At 40.0% G+C, this 23855-nt stretch overlaps 2 protein-coding genes and 1 long non-coding RNA gene across 5 annotated transcripts in view; 2 read left to right on the forward strand and 1 right to left on the reverse strand.

Annotated features, from left to right (window-relative positions):
• EPSTI1 (epithelial stromal interaction 1) overlaps window positions 1-3506 on the forward strand; it is a 99107-nt gene extending 95601 nt beyond the window's left edge. For both annotated transcript variants that reach the window (XM_079902820.1, XM_079902821.1), the window contains one exon: window positions 2489-3506. In XM_079902820.1, the coding sequence (XP_079758946.1) occupies window positions 2489-2497 (9 nt within the window). In that variant the 3' untranslated portion in view covers window positions 2498-3506. The remainder of the gene's footprint in view (window positions 1-2488) is intronic.
• LOC307176540 (uncharacterized protein) overlaps window positions 1-10797 on the reverse strand; it is a gene marked incomplete at its 5' end in the record, with an annotated part of 40340 nt that extends 29543 nt beyond the window's left edge. Inside the window, 2 exons of one of the 2 annotated variants that reach the window (XM_079902822.1) lie at window positions 130-220; window positions 10412-10797. In XM_079902822.1, the coding sequence (XP_079758948.1) occupies window positions 187-220; window positions 10412-10797 (420 nt within the window). In that variant the 3' untranslated portion in view covers window positions 130-186. Of the gene's footprint in view, window positions 1-129; window positions 221-10411 lie in introns of those variants that run through there. The other variant, XM_079902823.1, reaches the window with a different exon arrangement.
• The window catches only part of LOC307176541, a 134638-nt gene continuing 121533 nt past the window's right edge, over window positions 10751-23855 (forward strand). Inside the window, exon 1 of the long non-coding RNA XR_013824811.1 lies at window positions 10751-10878. This is a non-coding gene — a long non-coding RNA (uncharacterized lncRNA). The remainder of the gene's footprint in view (window positions 10879-23855) is intronic.

The raw sequence follows: 23855 nt of genomic DNA on the forward strand, positions 1-23855 counted from the left end.
TTTGTCTCTACGTGTAGAGAATCAACAAAAAAACCTAATAAAAAGGTAAAACCAAAGATGTATATTACCTTTAAAATACATCTACAATTTTATAGAAAGACATTAAGGAATAAATAAATGGTGTTTTACCTTGTTAATGGATATGAATGAGCTCTCAAATAATCCGTTGATTTAGTTAAATTCTAATCAGAGCAAAGAACCAAGGATAGCCAATTCACTCCTAAAAATATAGAAGTACATATGGGACTTAATAAAATATTTAATATGGTATAGAATTGGCACATGCAGACCCAACTATTTCTAGAATTTTGTTGTATGACAAAAGGTAGATCCCATCATAAGGGGAAAATGGACTCTCTTCAACAAATGCTGTTGGGACAATTGAGTACCCACATGAAATCATTAAAAAAATCAATTCCAGGTAGAGTAAAGCTTATAAATAGAAAGGAAGACTTTTTAAATTCTAGAAGAAAATAGACTATTTATAAAATTGAGCTAGGGAGGATTTCATAAGACCCAAGGTATAAACTAAAAAGAAATGATAAATATACATTAAAATAAAACATCTGTTCATCAAAGGACACCATACAAAAATAAGAAAAGTTATAAACTAAACTTTTAGTGTGGATATGTTTTATAAATAACAAGTGGACAAGAGGTTAGTATACAGAATATATTTAGAATGTGGCATTTGTTTAGAAGTTGGTAGATGACAATTAAGCTCCTACAAGGAATCAGAGAGGAGAGCTCACAGATGGGGCTTGGAGGATATGCTGGAATCAGTAAAAAGCCAAAGACAGAGAAAGAATGGAGGAAGGCAGAAAATATGATAAAACTATGATGAAAGCCAAAGAAAAACTTGTTTCTTGAAACAGCATATGGACACTTAAGTAGTAGGCCTTTGATCAGCATATTTTGGGTAGAAAAATTAGACCGATCTTTATTTTTAAAGCTTTTTCTAATTTAAATCACATTCTTCTCAGGTTACTTAATACATATTTGTTATTTGATTATTTATAATTTTTATTTTTTAAAAATTTTATTGGAGTATAGTTGATTTACAACGTTGTGTTAGTTTCAGGTGTACGGCAAAATGATTCAGTTATACTCATACATGTATTCATTCTTATTCAGATTCTTTTCTCATATAGATTATCACAGAATATTGAGTAGAGTTCCCTGTGTTATACAGTAGGTCCTTGTTGGTTATCTATCTTATATATAATAGTGTGTGTTAATCCCATGCTCCTGATTCATCCCTTTCCCTCCCTCTGGTAACCATAAATTTGTTTTAGGTATCTGTAAGTTGGCTTCTGTCTTGTAAGTAAGTTCATTTGTATCATTTTTAAAAAATTAGATTCCATATATGAGTGATATCATATGATATTTGTCTTTGTCTGACTTACTTCACTTAGCATGATAATCTCTAGGTCCATCCATGTTGCTGCAAATGGCATTATTTCATTCTTTTTTATGACTGAGTAATATTCCATTATATATATGTACCACATCTTCTTTATCCATTTCTCTGTCGATGGACATTTATGTTGCTTCCATGTCTTGGCTATTGTAAATAGTGCTGCAGTGAACACTGGGGTGCATGAATCTTTTCAAATTATAGTTTTCTCCGGATATATGCCCAGGAGTGGGATTGCTGGATCATATGTAATTCTATTTTTAGTTTTTTAAAGATGCTCTATACTGTTCTCCATAGTACCATATTCTTTGATAATTTAAAATTGCTTTTATATTAAAAATTTTTTTTGGGTCTTCTAGAGTCCTTTATTACTTTTCATGATGCATCTAGGGTAGGATGTTTAAAGAATCACTTCAAACGATCCCTTCTCTGATACCAGTAGGTGAGACCCTTTGAGATGCTGTGGCAACACTGAATCCAGTGTCTTCAAAGGCAGTTAAGCATTTGCCATGACCCATGAGGCAACCTGAAATTTTAGTTTCCAGAATGTTAGAGCACCAATAGTCTGAATCCCAGGTGTACCTTGGCCTAGCAGTCTGGGAGGCCTGATGGAGATGTCATGACTGTTTGCACATAGTGGGGGAAGGGGACTCATTTAAGTCTATCTCCTTTCCTCAACGTCCCCTTAGAAGTCACCTTCCTGCTGTATAATACAGTGCACCTCTACTCCATACAGTTCCATTTAAATTGCTCTGCTCCATACTATATTTGCCCTGTCCTTGCTGTAACTATGGAGGCGGGTGACAATATTTGTGAACACTATTAGTTGTGACCCGTGTTAGCCTATCTCAGAACACAGCTGATGAGCTGTCGTTCAATAAGCCATTACATTGTTGACAGAGACCATTTTGTGACTCAAAATGGAACTTGAAAATTAAATCACTTCACTGGGACTTGAAATCATTAAAAAAATAGTCAGGTAGAGTGTTTTTTTGGAGGAACTTCATTTTGGATTTACAAAGGCTTTGAATTTTGTTGCTGGTACTAATTTTTGTTTTCTTTTTCTTCCAGGATATATGAGAAATATTTTGCTTACAACTGGCCTTTGTCAACTGACCTTGAAAAACCACACGAGATGTTTTTCCTTCTTGCAGTTTTGTTCAGCCTGTTTTTACCTTGCCTTCAACTGCCCACCCACTCAGCTGAGCAGCTGGGGATGACTGGTTTCTCCCTGTCATTATTTATGCATGTTTGTAGGAGCTGATTACTGAACTCATATTTAATCTCTACTGCCAGTGAAATGCTGCATTATTTTTCTAATTGGTTTCACCTCATATTGGAAGTATAATTATAGACGTGTTAGTAAGATAGAAAAGGAGGGAATCATTTGATGCTTTCAGGTTAGTGAGAGCTGTGGGTGCTGCATGCCTGTCTCTCTAAACAGCTAATTCTTATCTAATTCTCAGATCAGGTTTGGGGAAGCTTTGGCACCTTTAGATTTGAATCCCTGCTTTCTTAATTCAGGGCACAAATGTGAGCAAAAGAAAAAAATAAATCTTTTATATGCTTTTAAACAAATTTATAAATAAAATTTGAACTGCTTCTGTGTAAATGGCTTTTGGTTTTTAATGAAAAGCTCTTGAGGGGTCTCATTTTTATATTCTCCTCTACAGTCCATAGAGATCAAATGTAGTACTATTATCACTATTGGATTTGGCTTTGGTCTTGACTGACTTACTAATGCTGTTCTTCTGGTTTCTCAGAGTGGGATAGTTCATTTCCTGAAAGGCCATGAAAAAAATCGGCTAGACACAGATACCACGTGTGGTTTGTGGGTATTTTGGAAACTTGTCTTTGCTCATGCAACCTATTTCCTATTACTAATTCAGTAGGTTTTCCTGTTCTACTTTTATGACCTTGAACCAGTTTATAGACACTAGTGTGAGAATATTGGTTTTCCACACTGCATGGTCTGGCCACCCCCATCCCCCCACGTTATGTAGGCGAAGCACTGTAGCATTGCATTTAATCTTAGAAGGAAGGTTGGAAGAGTAGATAATTTTTGCAGCTGGACACGAGTAGACAACACTTTGCAGCATTTAAGAGATCTTCTGTGTTACCAACTGCTCTGTTGTAAGTAACTTTCTAAACGTATATTTAGGGCAACACTGGGATTTCAGGTCCTTGGGCCGAGATTGAGGGAGCTCACAGAAGTGGGGTGAGGGTGTGGTACAGAAAGAGCTGCACTGGGTGGTGGTGATGGTGGTGGTGGCTGACAGCAGATGGTGCTCAGCTCGTTTCTTTGGAGTAAATAATGCAGACACTCTTGGTTTCCCTCTCTTCTGCCAGCTGAACCTACGTTAGTGCTGTTGACAGTAATATAAAATGTTTGGTCCATCTAAATCTTTGTCACTGCCTAATATGGGGAAAATGAAATCCCTCAGCCTGGGTTGGAAACACCGCCAAACTGATTGTAGGTGTGTGGATGTCACAGGCATTTTACTGCTGTGGCATGCAGCCATTTCAGTCCTACACCTGCCAGCCTGGCTACCTCACAGTCCATGGCCATGTTCTGGTTTTTGTGTCTACGCTTGGCCTTCCTCACTTGCCGCTATTTTCCAGTGTGTAACCTGGAGTCAATATAGGGGAAAGAGATGCTTTCTTACTTTAGGGAATCTTAGGAAAGTTGGTGTCAATTTCCTTTCTACTGCCTGCCATATCCTGCATTCCCAAAGATTTTGTTCAGGTGTCTGGTCTCATAAAAAAAATCATTGTGCGGGTATGGAAAATTGTGACTTTATGGCCCAAATTATCTCGACTACATATGGGATGGTAAACATCTTCCTTGAACAATTCTCTGTGTAGGTAGAAGTAACCAGAAATGAAGCAAGAGTTGCTGTGTAAGGGAGCCTACCATTTTGCTTTTCATATTTAATCTGCTCTTGATTGGAATACAGTTTGACTTTTGGGTAACCCTGGATAGGAATCCCAAAGTTCCAATCACCTTTTCTATGCTTTTAAAGTACATTTTCTGAAAAAGAGAATAAAAACGAGACAAACTGTTACAAAAGTAGTAAGTTTTTGTTACAGACACTTGAGACATACAGATGAGTAATAAAAAGGAAAAAAATTGGTGATTGTTTTTTTTCAGGTTTTATTTGTTGATCTCCACACCTTAGTATTTTGGTATGCATCCTTCCAGATATTTTTATCTGTATGTGTATCAAAATCCCTGCAATAAAATCCTTACAGATACTTGTCTAATGATTGGATGAGGACAAATACCTTGAATTAGAACTTTTTTTTTTTTTTTTTTCCGGTACGCGGGCCTCTCACTGTTGTGGCCTCTCCCATTGCGCAGCACAGGCTCCGGACGCGCAGGCTCAGCGGCCATGGCTCATGGGCCCAGCCGCTCCGCGGCATGTGGGGTCTTCCCGGACCGGGGCACGAACCCGTGTCCCCTGCATCAGCAGGTGGACTCTCAACCACTGCACCACCAGGGAAGCCCAGAACTGGTGGTTTTAAGGAAATCCACATTTAATATATGTAGTTAAATTACTTTCCCAAAAGTTGACATCAGTATTTACTGCCACCAGAAGTATGCTCTATACCCTCCCTCATCCTGCTACTATTTTTTAAAAATCTTCGCTTATAGACATAGAGAATGGACTTGAGGACACGGGGAGGGGGAAGGTTAAGCTGGGATGAAGTGAGAGAGTGGCATGGACTTATATATACTACCAAATGTAAAATAGATAGCTAGTGGGAAGCAGCTGCATAGCACAGGGAGATCAGCTAAGTGCTTTGTGACCACCTAGAGGGGTGGGATAGGGAGGGTGGGAGGGAGACACAAGAGGGAGGAGATATATATACATATGTATATATATAGCTGATTCACTTTGTTATACAGCAGAAACTAACACACCATTGTAAAGCAATTATACTCCAATAAAGATGTAAAAAAAAAATCTTCCCTTATATGTTGAGTGAAAAATGTCATTTGGAGAGCTTAATCCCTCTTTTCTTTTTCCTTAGGTCTACTCGTCATTTTTTATCTTCTTTTGTGTGCGTGCATGAGTGCGTGTGTGTGTGTGTGTATAGTTGATTTGTAAAAGATTTCTCTGTTGAGATATTACGTTGTAAATATTCTAATTTTTATAAATCTTTTAATTTAGTATTTAATTTAGTATTGGGTTTTAAATATTTGTGTATGGGGATGTATCATTCTTTTTCCTTTGTGGTTTCTTCTTGGTGTTATGTTGATAGATTTTAAAATGTGCAGCAAGGCAGCAACCCACCCGATGAGAAAATTAAGGACTTCTCCTGGGTGTAGTTATGGGTGATATGGGGCAGAAGATCTTACTCCGTTCATAGCATAGACCTGAGCTCACAGGTTTGTTTTATGTATTTTTACACTGAAGAAATATTTCCTGTGGTCCCTAAACACTTTGTTTAGGTTGAAAAAAATTAGATTCCTTCCATAGATTGATTTTGTTAAACATTTTAAAAATTCTCTAAGCTGATTTTTAACTTGAAGATTTGTTTGTCTTTTAGAAAGTATCTTTAGGAAGTTACATTATAGTTATAGTAAACATAGAAATATTTCCTTCCAGAATAAAGCACTTGGCATTTATAAAAATGAAAACTTCAAGTTAAAATTCAAAGTTTTGATAACTCTAGCTAAAAATTTTTAATTGATTTTAGGAAACATAAATCATAGAGACAGTGCCTGCAGGCTGAATTTTAACTTCCAGAATATGAAACAGATGGGCTGCGATTAGCTGGACCTTCTCCTGTGAAAGGGCGTGTTTGGAGCTGTGCCTGCCAGAGGAGGAAACAGACATTGTGTTTGAACTATTAATAGGTAGAAGAAAATAGTAAGAAGGCTGTGGGCTTTTTGTTTTTAATTCTATGAACCAATGTACATAGTAGGTAGCTCTGGGCCAATGTCCATGAAATAAGATTGGAGTGATGAATAATATACTTACGTGAGGAAGAAAAAATATGCCTTTCAAGTTACTGTAAGGATTACAGAGAGAATTAGTACACGTTAGGAATTTCAGGTAGAGGCTCTGTGTTGCACCTCTTTTCTTTTTGAATAGTCCATTGTTTAACAGTGGCATTTAAAAAGGATCATAGAAAGAGGATTTTCTTTTTTCCCCACAGAATCATATGCTCCAAACGGAGGGTTTTTAAGGCATATAAAGGCAAATGGCAGAAAAATTTTATTACATGTTATTGTGCCATCTGCTGGGGCAGAGGATACAGGGAGACCTGCGCTGTAACACTCACTTCCCCTAGTAAGCTGATTATTATAATCCCTTTGCCCTACCACTCAGAGCTTCATACCCATGCTCCAGCCTCCCTTACTTCCCCAAAGAGCACTGCTACAGCTGAGCTGGAGGAATTGTTCACTCAGTCATCAGAGGGTAGACATCTCATTCTCCACAAAATGTTATGTGAGTGATCAACCCTGGACTATGAACTGGTTAGAAATTTTAATTTTTATATTTTAGAAACCAGAATTGTACCAAAATGGAGCAGAAAGTGTGCTTTAGTAATGAGACAGCAGAAACAGATGAGAGAGAAATATCTGAAATTGCACATTGTGAATTATTTAAATACAATATTTATAGTCTTTTTTTTTAAGATTTTTTTTTTGATGTGGACCAGTTTTAAAGTCTTCATTGAATTTGTTACAATACTGCTTCTGTTTTATGTTTTGGTTTTTTGGCCGCGAGGCATGTGGGATCTTAGCTCCCCGACCAGGGATCGAACCTGCAACCCCTGCACTGGAAGGCGGAGTCTTAACCACTGGACCGCCAGGGAAGTCCCTCTAGTCTGTTTTGAATATGGCACCATGGAGACACAAAGATAAATGGTACTGTTCCTGTCCTGAGGGAATGGAGTGGTCAGGATAGACAAGGTTATGCGACCGTAGTCAATCCCCATATCTCAGTGGACTGGTAGTATTTGTTTCTTGATTATGCTACACTTCAAGTATAGGTGAGCAAGAGGCTCTGCTCACCTTTGTCCCTCAAGGGCCCAAGCTGATGAAGCCTCCATTTCCCTGTGTGCTTCCCCTACAGCAAGGGGGAGAGATAGTAGCAGTATCTTGTATTGGGTAATTAAATGCTTTCCCAGGAAATGGTGCACGCTATTATTGTTCATATTTTATTGGCCAGAACAAATCACATGGCTATATCCAACTTTAAAGGGAGTGGGAAATACAATTCTACAATGTTCCCAGAAGGAAGAAGAGAACAGAAACATTTGTAAATAGTTCTAATGACTACCCCCAAAAATGCACTGTAAGGTTGAAGAAGAAACACCCATGAAAACTTAAGACATACATATAGATGCAAAACAACAGTAGAAACCCAGTCCAGTTAAAAATTTATTAAGGGGCTACTATATGCCAGGTACTGTGCTAGGCATCAAGACTACAAAGATGTCCAAACCAGCCATGAAAAAACTCTGAGTTAGGGACACAGACACACACAGAGAACTTAGGAAAAAAATGAGATAGGAACTATGTAAAGCAACGAGGCAAGAAGTGTAAGACATGATGGAAGACGGAGGGCTTTGTGTACCATATCAAGTAGCTTGGGCTTTTGAAGGGTTATGAGCAGAGAATGGACCTGATTAGATTTTTGTTTTAAATAAATCATGAGAGATCTCATGGAAGGCAGATTTCAGGGAGGCAAACCAGAGGCAGAGCAACTAGTAAGAGGTGACTGCTTCAGTCCAAATGACCCATGATGAGAGTCCTAAGCTAGAGCACTGAGTAGAGATGGGGAGAACGGAATAGGCATGTGGAATTCTTAGGATATAAAAAACCAGGACTTTGTTAGTGACTGAATATAGATGGAGAGTGACAAGTGAGAGATGAGTTTCATATTTCTAGCCTGGGTCTCTAGTTAAGGGGAGAGAGACCAAGATGGCAGAGTAAGAGGACATGGAGCTCACCTCCCACCCATGAACATATTTCTAGCCTGGGTGAATGTGTTGATGGTGATGTGACCACAAAGACAAAATCTGTGGCATTTCAGAGGACAGGGAGCCCTGATGTGATCAATAAAGAGTTTTAAAGACTATAGATTTAAACCTGGTGAGCTCAGGGACTTTGTCTTGTTCAATGCTGTATTCCCAGTGCCTTGAATGGTGCCTAGCACATAATAGGGATTCAGTGAATATTTGGGAAGTGAATAGGTTTGATGGAGGAGTTAAGATTTTCAAAGATTAAGAGAAATAAGTATGATGGTGGTTGGCGGAGGATTGGGTGCAGGGACATTTAGGGCAAGTAACCCACAGCAAGGCAGTGGTTGTGGTTAAGTGTGTGGGAGGGGAGGACAGGAGGGAGAAGGAGAAGTGGGGGAAGGGGGGCAAGAGAGAGAGAAAAAGAGAGAGTGAGGGGAAAGCTATGTTAGGGGACTAATACAGTTGTTGCTCAGTGTGAAAGGAAGTGGGAAGATCAGAATTATGAGAGGAGAAGCACTCTGAAAGAGCTTCTCTTGATGCTTTGGGATTTCTCATAGCTAACTGACCAACCCCAAGTGTGGCAGCCAAGGTTGGAAAGATTCTTGGGACGAGGCTACCAGACTAAGCTAGTCCGTTCAGCCCCTGCCACTGACAGCTGCTGGCACAAACCAGTGCTGGCTTTGCCTATTTGTAATTCAGAAAGGATGCTGGTGATGCCTGTCCTTTAATGCCTACAGATCATTAACAATGCCATGAGCCATAGCATCTGGGAAAAAAAAAGGAGAACCACTCAGGAGACGTGAGAGTCTAGCTCTGTCAGCCACTAATGTTGAAACCCTGGACTACTCTCTTACTTCCATGTCTACTTCACAGGATAGTTTTTGGACTGGATGAGCTAAGTGTTCTTAAAAGGTAAAGAAGTGTACGGGGTAAGGGAATGGCAAATGCTAAATTAGCATTAAATAGAAAGAGGCTCTCTCAACCCTTGCTCTTCAATATTAAAAGTGTTCACTCTTGGGCTTCCCTGGTGGCGCAGTGGGTGAGAGTCCACCTGCCGATGCAGGGGACATGGGTTCGTGCCCCAGTCCGAGAAGATCCCACATGCAGCGGAGCAGCTGGGCCCGTGAGCCATGGCCGCTGAGCCTGCGCGTCCGGAGCCTGTGCTCCGCAACGGGAGAGGCCACAACAGTGAGAGGCCCGCGTACCGCAAAAAAAAAAAAAGTGTTTGCTCTTCTTCCTCCCTACTTTATCACCATCCTACAGAACACCATCGACTCTTACAGGACTCAGCCATCTTTTTTCCCCTCTGATCCATGCATAACTTACTACCAAGGCTTATCAGTTCGACTTCCACAATATCTCTAGCAGTTGTCCTCTTTCTTTCAATTTACTGCCATCCACTTGACTTGGTCCCTCAGTATGTCTTGCGGTACGCGGGCCTCTCACTGTTGTGGCCTCTCCCGTTGCGGAGCACAGGCTCCGGACGCGCAGGCGCAGCGGCCATGGCTCACGGGCCTAGCAGCTCTGCGGCATGTGGGATCTTCCCAGACCGGGGCACGAACCCGTGTCCCCTGCATAGGCAGGCGGACACTCAACCACTGCGCCACCAGGGAAGACCCCTCGGTATGTCTTAAAGAGACCACTGTCAGAAAGAACTACCTGGTCCTCCTGCCTCCCGCACCTCACTTCCATGGTATTACGAAAGCGGTGGGAATCTTGTAAGGAAGCGACTGTGGCATTTTAGTATCTCTGCTAGCCCAGCAGAGGCTGTAAGTGCGCGGATGTCTCCGGTTCTGAATGAATTACAGTGCAGGGCTCTGCGCAACGTGCGCCATTTGTTGACTCACCTAACTCCCCTAAGCAGGGAGACCTTTTGACAGTCAGTCTCCCCCCCCCCCCCCGCCCCGCCCCCCGGCACGCAATGCGGACTACCGCGACGAGGCGGCACCCAGCCCCACGAGGGGCACAGCCGTGCCTCCCTTACCGTCTCAATCCCCCATGAGAGCTGCTCACCGGAAGCACGGCCGCAGTGGGGACCCGAAGGGCTCACAGGGAACAGGATACGACGCCACCGCTTGGTCTCCGGCACCTGAACGCCGACCTGGAACGCTCCAGGAACACCGCCAAGGGCCAGGCGGGACGCACTCCGGCACCAAGGGACGCATCCCGCCGCCGCGGCCCCAGCCAAACCCCACCTCGGCGAGTGGTTCTCGCGAGACGCGCTGAGGCGGCGTAGCGAGAGTGGCAGAGGACGCCGGCCCGCTCAGGCTCTGAGGCTGGCGTCGGGAGACCGGGCTTCGGGAGGGACGCCGCACCCCTGCCTTACAAACACCACCGACCGGTGCGGAGGAGAGGCGAGGGGCACCGGGCAGAACGAGAAGGGCGGCCCAGTTTGCCATGAACGTCCGTCCATCGTCTGGCGCGGCCTAGGCCCGGCCCCGGTGAGCGGGACGGCACCACATTCATCGATCGACCTCAAAGTAAACTTTTAAAACTTTTTTTTTTCATAGTGAAAAGTAAATATTAAAAAGGAATCAGAATAGTTATCCACCCCCTTTAACGAGTTTCTTAAAGCACATGTATCTCAAATACCATGCTACTTTATTTTTCTGAAGAATGTGTTTTTCTTTCCCCCATGTGGTCTTGCCGTGTTAAATTTTTAAAGAAAATTACCTGAAATTTTCTTTGAAGTTGCATTTTGTGGCTAAGAAGTTTGAAACGCACCCTCACTGAACCACTGTAGACCATATTATGTTGGAGAATATACTCTCTCTAGTCTACTTCATAGGATCAGAACAAATTCTAAGTGGATGATATTCTCAATTCTAATGTATTTTCAAGGGTAGTTTTTACCTCCATTCAGAATACCTTCCTTCAGAAAGTATTTTTGCAAGGCAAAGCTTGTCAAATGAGTTTTCTCTATTTTGCAAAATTTAGTTCTCAATTTTCCCCTAGTCTGGTACAGGAAAGATAGGAGCTGTATTTAAAAAAAAAAAAAAAAAAATTCTTTCTACAATGTGAGATATTCCAAACTGAAGTTATAGAATTTCAGAATTAAATCTTGCACATCATTTGAGCTGTCACCATTTTTTTTTTGGAAACTTAAAAATATTTATTAATTCATTTATAATAACAAGAATCAACCTATTACGTGTCAGCATAAATCACGTTTTTAACAGAAAATATCTATATTTTCCAAAACAAGAGAAAATATGTGAGAAGAGTGGCATTGTTTTACATTAAGTTCTTTTTACATAAATTTACATCACATTATTTTCATACAAACAAAGTCACAAAAATTATAATCATCCTCATCAGTTCGCTCAGTCCCATGTAATTGATTTTTTTTTACATCTTGATCTTCTGTTAACACTTTTATGAATTCATCAGTTTTCCATTAGAGTTCTGAAAATGCTTATTCATTCAGTTCAGCTGTATAGTCAGTTACCAGAAACCTGTACTTGTCAGAGTCTTTTCCATGAATTCCTTGAAGATGAAACCCTTTTATAGGAACATTTTTGCAAAAGCATCAGAGTACACCCAGAACTGTCTGTAAATGACAAAAGACTTAAAAATGACCACGGTTAAATATTTGATGAACGTTCATAATAATGCAATTGACAAGGAAATTTAGTTATTTCTGAGATATACATTTTAAATAACTAGAATTATGACTTATAACTTTATACCAGAACATATAAGATTTTTAGGAATTTCATGGAATGTCTGAAACATTTATATTAACATATTTCCATACAAATAACCCAAAGAAAGTTTAGTATTAGGTTTTCTAAAAAAATTTTTGAATTGTATTTTATTTATTGTTTTATACAGCAGGTTCTTATTAGTCATCAATTTTATACACACCAGAGTATACATGTCAATCCCAATCGCCCAGTTCATCCCCCCCTGCCCGCCCCCACCCTGTGGCTTTCCACCCTTGGTGTCTATACGTTTGTTCTCTACATCTGTGTCTCAACTTCTGCCCTGCAAACTGGTTCAGAGAAAACCATAATTCCAGTAGTGGGATTTCTGGATCATATGGTAATTCTATTTTTAGTTTTTTAAGGAACCTCCATACTGTTCTCCATAGTGGCTGTATCAATTTACATTCCCACCAACAGTGCAAGAGGATTCCCTTTTCTCCACACCCTCTCCAGCATTTATTGTTTGTAGATTTTCTGATGATGCCCATTCTAACTGGTGTGAGATGATACCTCATTGTAGTTTTGATTTGCATTTCTCTAATAATTAGTGATGTTGAGCAGCTTTTCATGTGCTTCTTGACCATCTGTATGTCATCTTTGGAGAAATGTCTATTTAGGTATTCTGCCCATTTTTGGATTCGGTTGTTTGTTTGTTTTTTTAAGATGTTGGGGGTAGGAGTTTATTAATTAATTAATTAATTTTTGCTGTGTTGGGTCTTCATTTCTGTGCGAGGGCTCTCTCCAGCTGTGGCAAGCGAGGGCCACTCTTCATCGCAGTGCGCGGGCCTCTCACTGTCGTGGCCTCTCTTGTTGCAGAGCACAGGCTCCAGACACGCAGGCTCAGCAGTTGTGGCTCACGGGCCTAGTTGCTCCGGGGCATGTGGGATCCTCCCAGACCAGGGCTCGAACCCGTGTCCCCTGCATTAGCAGGCAGACTCTCAACCACTGCGCCACCATGGAAGCCCTGTTTGTTTTTTTAATATTGAGCTGCATGAGCTGTTTATATATATTGGAGATTAATCCTTTGTCTGTTGATTTGTTTGCAAATATTTTCTCCCTATCTGAGGGTTGTCTTTTCGTGTTGTTTATGGTTTCCTTTGCTGTGAAAAAGCTTTTAAGTTTCATTAGGTCCCATTTGTTTATTTTTGTTTTTATTTCCACTACTCTAGGAGGTGGATCAGAAAAGATCTTGCTGCGATTGATGTCAAAGAGTGTTCTTCCTATGTTTTTCTCTAAGACTTTTATAGTTAGTGTCTGGTCTTACATTTAGGTCTCGAATCCATTTTGAGTTTATTTTTGTGTATGGTGTTAGGGAGTGTTCTAATTTCATTCTTTTACATGTAGCTGTCCAGTTTTCCCAGCACCGCTTATTGAAGAGACTGTCTTTTCTCCATTGTACATCCTTGCCTCCTTTGTCAAACATTAGTTGACCATAGGTGCGTGGGTTTATCTCTGGGCTTTCTATCTTGTTCCATTGATCTATGTTCCTGTTTTTGTGCCAGTACCATATTGTCTTGATTACTGCAGCTCTGTAGTATAGTCTGAAGTCCAGGAGCCTGATTCCTCCAACTCCGTTTTTTTTCCCTTAAGACTGCTTTGGCTATTTGGGGTCTTTTGTGTCTCCATACAAATTTTAAGATTTTTTGTTCTAGTTCTGTGAAAAATGCCATTGGTAATTTGATAGGGATTGCATTGAATCTGTAGATTGCTTTGGGTAGTGTAGTCATTTTCACAGTATTGATTCTTCCAATCCAAGAACATGGTATATCTCTCCATCTGCTGGTATCATCTTTAATTTCTTTCATCAGTGTCTTACAGTTTTCTGCATACAGGTCTTTTGTCTCCCTAGGTAGGTTAATTCCTAGGTATTTTATTCTTTTTGTTGCAGTGGTAAATGGGAGTGTTTCCTAATTTCTCTTTCAGATTTTTGGTCATTAGTATATAGAAATGCAAGAGATTTCTGTGCATTAATTTTGTATCCTGTGACTTTACCACATTCATTGGTTAGCTCTAGTAGTTTTCTGGTGGCATCTTTAGGATTCTCTATGTATAGTATCATGTCATCTGCAAACTGTGAGAGTTTTACTTCTTCTTTCCAATTTGTATTCCTTTTATTTCTTTTTCTTCTCTGAATGCCGTGGCTAGGACTTCCAAAACTATGTTGAATAATAGTGGTGAGAGTGGACATCCTTGTCTTGTTCCTGATCTTAGAGGAAATGCTTTCACTTTTTCACCATTGAGAATGTTTGCTGTGGGCTTGTTGTACATGACCTTTATTATGTTGAGGTAGGTTCCCTCTGTGTCCGCTTTCTGGAGAGTTTTTGTCATAAATGGGTGTTGAATTTTGTGAAAAGCTTTTTCTGCATCTACTGAGATGATCTTATGGTTTTTATTCTTCAGTTTGTTAATATGGTATATCACATTGATTGATTTGCATATATTGAAGAATCCTTGAATCCCTGGATAAATCCCACTTGATCCTGGTGTATAATCCTTTTAATGTGTTGTTGGATTCCGTTTGGTAGTATTTTCTTGAGGATTTTTGCATCTATATTCATCAGTGATATTGGTCTGTAATTTTCTTTTTTTGTACTATCTTCGTCTGGGTTGGTATCAGGGTGATGGTGGCCTCATAGAATGAGTTTGGGAGTGTTCCTTCCTCTGCAAGTTTTTGGAAGAGTTTGAGAAGGATGGGTGTTAGCTCTTCTCCAAATGTTTGATAGAATTCACCTGTGAAGCCATCTGGTCCTGGACTCTTGTTTGTTGGAAGATTTTTAATCACAGTTTCAATTTCGTTACTTGTGATTAGTCTGTTCATATTTTCTATTTCTTCCTGGTTCAGTCTTGGAAGGTTATACCTTTCTAAGAATTTTTCCATTTCTTCCAGGTTGTCCATTTTATTGGCATAGAGTTGCTTGTAGTAGTCACTTAGGATGCTTTGTATTTCTGTGGTGTCTGTTGTAGCTTCTATTTCATTTCTAATTTTATTGATTTGAGTCCTCTCCCTCATTTTCTTGGTGAGTCTGGCTAATGGTTTATCAATTTTGTTTATCTTCTCAAAGAACCAACTTTTAGTTTTATTGATCTTTGCTATTGTTTTCTTTGTTTCTATTTCATTTATTTGTGCTCTGATCTTTATGATTTCTTTCCTTCTGCTAACTTTGGGTTTTGTTTGTTCTTTCTCTAGTTCCTTTAGGCATAAGGTTAGATTGTTTATTTGAAATTTTTCTTATTTCTTGAGGTAGGCTTGTATAGCTATAAACTTCCCTCTTAGAACTGCTTTGCTGCATCCCATAGGTTTTGGATTGTCGTGTTTTCATTGTCATTTGTCTCTAGGTATTTTTTGATTTCCTCTTTGATTTCTTCAGTGATCTCTTGGTTATTTAGTAACGTGTTGCTTAGCCTCCATGTGTTTGTGTGTTTTACTTTTTTTCCCTATAATTAATTTCTAATCTCATAGCGTTGTGGTCAGAAAAGATGCTTGATATGATTTCAGTTTTCTTAAATTTACTGAGGCTTGATTTGTGGCCCAAGATGTGATCTATCCTAGAGAATGTTCCGTGTGCACTTGAGAAGAAACTGTAATCTGCTCTTTTTGGTTGGAATGTCCTATAATTATCAATTAAATCTGTCTGGTCTATTGTGTCATTTCAAGCTTCTGTTTCCTTATTTATTTTTATTTTGGATGAGCTGTCCATTGGTGTAAGTGAGTTGTTAACGTCCCCCACTATTATGGTGCTACTGTCGATTTCCTCTTATAGCTGTTAGCAGGTGCCTTATGTATTGAGGTGCTCCTATGTTGGGTGCATATATATTTATAATTGTTATATCTTCTTCTTGGATTGATCCCTTGATCATTATGTAGTGTCCTTCCTTGTCTCTTGTAACATTCTTTATTTTAAAGTCTATTTTATCTGATATGAGTGTTGCTTTCTTTTGATTTGCATGTGCATGGAATATCTTTTTCCATTCCCTCACTTTCAGTCTGTATGTGTCCCTAGGTCTCAAGTGGGTCTCTTGTAGACAGCATATATATGGGTCTTGTTTTTGTATCCATTCAGCAAACCTGTGTCTTTTGGTTGGAGCATTTAATCCAGCACGTTTAGGGTAATTATCGATATGTATGTTCCCTTGACCATTTTCTTAATCGTTTTGGGTTTCTTTTTGTAGGTCCTTTTCTTCTGTTGTGTTTCCCACTTAGAGAAGTTCCTTTAGCATTTGTTGTAGAGCTAGTTTGGTAGTGCTGAATTCTCTTAACTTTTGCTTGTCTGTAAAGCTTTTGATTTCTCCATTGAATCTGAATGAGATCCTTGCCGGGTAGATTAATCTTGGTTGTAGGTTCTTCCCTTTCATCACTCTAAGTATATCGTGCCACTCCGTTCTGGCTTGTAGAGTTTCTGCTGAGAAATCAGCTTTTAACCTTATGGGAGTTCCCTTGTATGTTATTTGTCGTTTTTCACTTGCTGCTTTCAATAATTTTTCTTCTTCTTTAATTTTTGCCAATTTGATTACTATGTGTCTTGGCATGTTTCTCCTTGGGTTTATCCTGTATGGGACTCTGTGCTTCCTGGACTTGGGTGGCTATTTCCTTTCCCATGTTAGGGTAGTTTTTTACTATAATCTCTTCAAATATTTTCACTGGTCCTTTCTCTATCTCTTCTCCTTCTGAGACCGCTATAATTCGAATGTTGTTGTGTTTAATGTTGTCCCAGAGGTCTCTTAGGCTGTCTTCATTTCTTTTCATTGTTTTTTCTTTATTCTGTTCTGCAGCAGTGAATTCCACCAGTCTGTCTTCCAGGTCACGTATCTGTTCTTCTGCCTCAGTTATTCTGCTATCAATTCCTTCTAGTGTAGTTTTCATTTCAGTTATTGTATTGTTCATTTCTGTTTGTTTGTTCTTTAATTCTTCTAGGTGTTTGTTCTTTAATTCTTCTAGGTCTTTGTTAAACATTTCTTGCATCTTCTCGATCTTGCCTCCATTCTTTTTCTGAGGTCCTGGATCATCTTCACTATCATTATTCTGAATTCTTTTTCTGGAAGGTTGCCTATCTCCACATCATGTAGTTGTTTTTCTGGGGTTTCTTCTTGTTCCTTCATCTGGTACATAGCCCTCTGCCTTTTCATCTTGTCTGTCTTTCTGTGAATGTGGTTTTTGTTCCACAGGCTGCTGGATTGTCATTCTTCTTGCTTCTGCTGTCTGCCTTCTGGTGGATAAGGCTGTCTAAGAGGCTTGTGTAAGTTTCCTGATGGGAGGGACTGGTGGTGGGTAGAGCTGACTGTTGCTCTGGTGGGCAGAGCTCAGTAAAGCTTTAATCCAGTTGACTGTTGATGGGTGGGGCTGGGTTCCCTCCCTGTTGGTTGTTTGGCCTGAGGCAACCCAACACTGGAGCCTACCTGGGCTCTTTGGTGGGGCTAATGACAGACTCTGGGAGGGCTCATACCAAGGAGTACTTCCCAGAACTTCTGCTGCCAGTGTCCTTGGCCCCACCGTGAGCCATAGCCGCCTCCCGCCTCTGCAGGAGACCCTCCAACACTAGCAGATAGGTCTGGTTCAGTCTACCCTGGGGTCACTGCTCCTTCCCCTGGGTCCCGATGCACATACTACTTTGTGTGTGCCCTCCAAGAGTGGAGTCTCTGTTTTCCCCAGTCCTGTCGAAGTCCTGCAATCAAATCCCACTAGGCTTCAAAGTCTGGTTGTCTAGGAATTCCTCCTCCCGTTGCCGGACCCCCGGGTTGGGAAGCCTGACGTGCGGCTCAGAACCTTCACTCCAGTGGGTGGACTTCTGTGTTATAAGTGTTCTCCAGTTTGTGAGTCTCCCACCTAGCAGTTATGGGATTTGATTTTCCTGTGATTGCACCCCTCCTACCATCTCATTGTGGCTTCTCCTTTGTCTTTGGATGTGGGGTATTTTTTTGGTGAGTTCCAGTGTCCTCCTGTCAATGATTGTCCAGCAGCTAGTTGTGATTCTGGTGTTCTCACAAGAGGGAGTGAGAGCACGTCCTTCTACCGCACCATCTTGGTTCCTCTACTGAGCTGTCACCATTTAATTTGTTCAGTTCCTTTCTTTATGGGGACCAATTTTAGCGTCTTGCTGTTTTTAATACCTTGTTACCAATAATCCCCATTTTCTGAAAGTCTGGAAAACTGGAGCTTTTTGATCTTTCATTCATTGAAAATGTGGATAAGAAATTTTCCAAAACTATTTTGGAAAAATATAGCCCAAATTTAGAAGGCTCGTTTATAAAGAGTTCAATACCATTATAGGGCACTTAGATTCATTTACAAATTATTTCTTCAAAGGCTCAAATATCTCTAATCCTACTATGGCAGCCAGCAAGGAGAAAAACACATACTGCTTTGTATTCAAAATCAGGTTGTTTCACACAAAATGTGTAGTTCAGTTATTCTAACTATGTATATGTTATAATGTTTATAAATTTTTATAGCTACTGCTACTATTTGACAACTTGAGTGCAAAGATAAATTATGTTGCAGCACACCCAATGCCAAGCACATTTCTACTCCATAAATTTCTTTAGAAAGAACATGGTTTTACCATGGCACTATGCTCCATCAAAATTTGTATTTATATTGTTATGCAAGGATAACTTTAGTTGGAACATTTTAAACACTGAATTTACAGTAACACTGATTCATTTAACTGAGTTTATAATGGCATCTCGCTCTAGGAATGTCAAATGTTTTACTTTCAACAGGATGAAATTCCAAATACTTTACTTTGGTACCATGACATTTAAAAAATTGAATCATTATTGAAAAATAATCATTTTCCAATATGCACTGTCTGATTACACTGATGTAAAAGTGGCATCATTTAATTGTGTTTCTGCGTTGGAGCCAGTGCATTAACAGCTACAATTTTGGTATGTGCACAAGAAAAATGGAATAAAGTTAATGTTATAAATTAATTAATATTTAGAATAAAATGAATTTAGAGAAACAGTTATTTGATCTAAATGCAAAGTCTTGCTTTGCCGCATGCTTTCCAAAACTGTATGTGTTAGGTCATTGTCTTCAGGCACAATCTTTGGAAGCTGGTGTTGATGCTTCAGCATTTTTGTGTCTTCTGAATTTTGTGGAATCAGTGGTATTATATGGTCCCCATGGTAGGTCGTCAGTGTTGATAAACATTTTGAAATTTATAGGTTTGTCATCAACTTTCTCATGAATGGAGTATTTGTTGATTAAACAGTCCCTTTCATTTTTTTGAGCCCATTAATGTGAAAATATTTGTTGCCAATTTTAAAAGTGTTACCAAATAAATACAGAATAGTTGTAGATTTATGCAGCATACCACTGTAGCAGGAGCAGTTATATTACTTTCTATTTTCTATGGGACAGAGGACTACTCAGTCTTTATTTTCCATAAATATTTCACATATACCTAGACTTGTTTTCCACAGACTGCACGAATGGTGGCCTGCTGATAGCAGGCATCTCTCAAATTAAGATGGTGTTCTCCCCACAACTGGCTAGTATCCCAGGGGCCAGCAGAGGCAGCAACACCAAATCTTCTTTCTCCATTTCCCAGATGGGAAGGAGCTGTTCCTAGCTGCTAGTTTCCTAACACACTTTCTTTGTTAAGTGAACACCCCATAGGCTGTCCTGAAAAGAGAGGTGTTGTGTTGCAGATTGAATTATCCAGAAGCAGTTGCTGAGAGGAAGTTTGGGGTTCAAGATGTTTATTTGGGAACAACACCCACGAAAGGAAGAGGGAAAAGCAAGACTGGGCAGTGGAGCTGTCCAACTTCAATGCAGGCTTGACAATGCCTTGGCTAACCTGGCTGAGAGTTCTGGAATGAGTGTGGCCCATCAGAGGTGTCCCGTATAGGGCCCAAGTGGCTGGATCTTTATACGCACACCTCACCTGGTCACCAAGTATGGGCTGTCCTGGAAGGGGATGACATTTGGTGGGGCCACTCTCTGCAGCTGAGGCACACCCTGAAGAAGCTGACAGCTAGAGGCCGTCTTGCTCACTGCACTGCCCACAGCTAGGCAGCACATCCTTCTTTGAAGAGCCATCTGGGCATCACTTTGTCCATCATGTGTTGTGGCTGAATAAGATTGGGAAAAGTGAGATAGGTTATCTCAGCATCCTTGGATTTAACCAGAGTGAGAACACACTACCTGTGTCTCATATGCTACTAGGCAAGTCCATGGTAGGAAGTAAAAGCACCAAATGGTGATTGCCAGAGGCTGTGGCCTGCTGAGATGGAAATTGGGGTGCAGGAGTTTGTTAGGGAGTGCTCTTGGGACCATAGGCTCGGAAAAGACAGGAGGATTGAGCAGAAGGAGAAGCTGGCTTATGAGGCAGCCTCAACATGGGCCAACCCCATAGGGAGCTCTGAAGTTGGGTGAGGGGGCTGGACATTTGTACTTTCACATAAACCAGTCATTGGGCGTGGGTACCCTGGGAAGGGGGTGTGGCCTCATGGGGCTTTCTGCCAGAAGCCCCTCCTGGCAGTTAGGGAATAGTCTTTCAGTTCTGATGGGAGCTCTGAGAGTCACATCACAGCATCGCACTGGAAGTCTACTGAGCCCATCCTGGCTAACTTTAATGCAAATAATAATAGTGCTAATAATAATACTTTGTTTAAAAAATCCAGAACTGGTGCTGAAAAAGATAAACCTGACACACAGATATAAATTAAGACTGTCTCTAAGCAAATTTTTTAAAAAGTCACCCTATGTCTAATGAAGTTAAAGGAATGATTTCTAGGAAGAAAGAGCAACTTACATTTAGCCGCCTTGAAGGTAAGCTGCTGATCCAGAAATCTTTTGAGCTGACTTACTTGAATTTTCACTCAAGTGCAAAAGGATTTAAGTTGATTCTTTAATCCATTTTGTTTAGAGTGTAGTACGGCAGTGCTTTTTTATTTTGCAGTGTCTTCTTTCATTTTCAACAGTCCCTATTTAATTGTTGTGTCTGCTGCCCCGTCCTGATCACTCAGCAGACCCCACTGCCATCCAGGGTCATCTGGCTACAGGTTCCATCGTGCCCAGTGCCTGATGATTTGGCCCCCACTCTATGCATGGCCTTGCTCTCTCTTAGGCTGTGAGCAGAGGATTTTTCACAACAATCATAAAACATCAAAACTCATCCCCACCAATCCTTACAAAGAGCCCGGGGAGCCCAAGCTGTTTCAAATGAGATGCTTCTGCCAAAAGAGCACGGGGAGAGCGACCCTGGCTACCAGAGGGAGCCTGGCACATTTCATTTCATTATGAACTCAAACCAGGGTCTAGAGGAGGTTAAAATACCTTTATTTAGCTCTCAGTCATTGTCATGCCTGGCACACGGTGCTCTAGAATTGTGAGGGAGGAAGACAGAGCAGAGGAGCTCTGAATGTGACACCAGGAGGCTGCCTTCGGTCCCTTTCAGCCCCTGATGTTCTGATTCTCTGTGGATCAGGTCTTAACTCATCTTATTCCCATTGCCTAGAAAAGTGTTGGGTTCACAGTGCATGCTCAGAAGTGTGTGCTTTTGTTTTTTGGGTTCCCCCTGGATGTAACTTGTGGAAAGAAAGAATAAAATAGGTATGGAACAAAGTTAAGGAATTATAAAAGTTTCCATCTCATGCTGCACGTGTCTCTACCCCCCACCACCCAAAGCACAATACCCTGATTCTGAAAATTGTACCTTGCAATCCAGTGAAAAGTTCTTAAATCTCCCAACATCATATATCTACCCTAAGGAGATACTCTATTTAGACATGTTTCAACATATCCTCACCCTCGGGCCAAACTTTGTGTCCAGGAGAATAGAGTCCTGTGAGTAGTCAGACCTAAATATTGCTTTTTCACCATTCTCTCTTATTATCCTACTAGATATATGTTAAACCTTTTTTTCTAGTCTTTGTTTCTTACTCCCTCCTGCAGATTGTATATTCCTTTCTATTTGTGCTGTATTTTGTATAATTTCCTCAAATGTATTTGGAGTTAACTAATTTTGTCTTGAGCTGATTCTTCTATAACGTATTCAGTGAATTTAAAAAATTTAATGAATAATTTCTTGGTTATAAAATCATTTATTAAGATGTAGATGTGTCCCTAAAATTTTTTACTGTGCTAAAAAAACATATAACATGAAATCTACCCTCTTAGGAAATTTTTAAGTGTACAGCACAGTACTCCTAGTTTTATGTGCAATGTTATACAGTAGATCTCTAGAACTTTTTCATCTTTTATCAACTTTTTCATAGACTGAAACTCTATACCCATTGAACAATAACTCCTCATTTCTTCCCCTGCCCCCAACCACTGGCAACCACCATTCTACTTTCTGCTTCCATGAGTTTGACTACTTTAGATACCTCATATGATTGGAATCATGCAGTATTTGCCCTTCTTGTTGACTTGCTTATTGCACTTAGCATTGTGTCCTCAAAGTTCATACATGCTGTAGTAAATGATGATAGGATTTCTTTCTTTTTAAAGGCCGAATAGTACTCTACTGCATGTATATACCATATTTTCTTTATTCTTTCATTTGTCCATGGACATGTAGGTTGTTTCCACCTCTTGGCTATTGTGAATAATGCTGCTGTGAACATGGGAGTGCAGATGCTTCTTTGAGATCCCAATTTCATTTTTTTTTTGATGAATATCCTGAAGTGCGATCGCTTGATCATATGATAGTTCTATTTTTAATTTTTTGAGGAACTTCCACTCTGTTTTCCGTAGTGGCTGCACCAATTTACATTTCCTCCAACAGTGTACAAGTTTCCAGTTTCTCCACATCCTCCCCAATGCTTGTTAACTTTTTGTTGTTTTGTTTTGTTTTTTGAGAATGGCCATCCAAACAGGTGTGAGGTGATATTGCATTGTTCTTTTGATTTGCATTTCCCTGATGATTAATGATGAGAATCTTTTAATGTACCTATTGGGTACATGTATGTCTTCTTTGGAGAAATGTCTATTCAAGTCCTTTGCCCATTAAAAAAAAGACATTTTTTTTGCTCTTGAGTTGTAGGAGTTCTTATATATTTTGGATATTAACTCCTTATTAGCTATATAGTGTACAAATATTTTCTCTCATTCTGTGGATTGTTTTTTTGCTCTGTTGATAGTTTCCTTTGCTGCACAGAAGCTTTTTAGTTATGTAGTCCCACTTGTCTGTTTTTTCTTTTGTTATCATGTCCAAGAAATCATTGCTGCCCCCAATATTATGAAGCTTTCCCTGTGTTTTATTCTAGGAGTTTTATAGTTTCATCTCTTGCATTTAAATATTTCATCTATTTTGAATTTATTTTTTGTATATGGTGTAGAATAAGGGTCCAATATCATTCTTTTGTCTGTGGATATCCAGTTTTCCAGGCATATTTGTTGAAGAGACTATCCTTTCCCCATTGCGTAGTCTTAACACCCTTATCAAAGATCATTTGACCATAGATGTGTAGGTCTACTTCTAAGCTGTTTTGTTCCATAGGTTTATATGTCTGTCTTTATGCCAGAACCATACTGCTTTAATTACTGCAGCTTTGTAATATGTTTTTAAAAATGTATTTATTTTTAATTTTTTTATACAGCAGGTTCTTATTAGTTATCCATTTTATACATATTAGTGTATGTATGTTAATCCTAATCTCCCAGTTCATCACACCACCACCACCCTTCCCTGGCCACTTTCCCCCCTTGCTGTCCATACGTTTGTTCTCTACATCTGGGTCTCTATTTCTGCCCTGCAAACCGGTTCATCTGTATCATTTTTCTAGGTTCCACATATATG

The sequence above is a fragment of the Stenella coeruleoalba genome (genome assembly GCF_951394435.1).
Source record: "Stenella coeruleoalba genome assembly, chromosome: 18".
Lineage (NCBI taxonomy): Eukaryota > Metazoa > Chordata > Mammalia > Artiodactyla > Delphinidae > Stenella > Stenella coeruleoalba.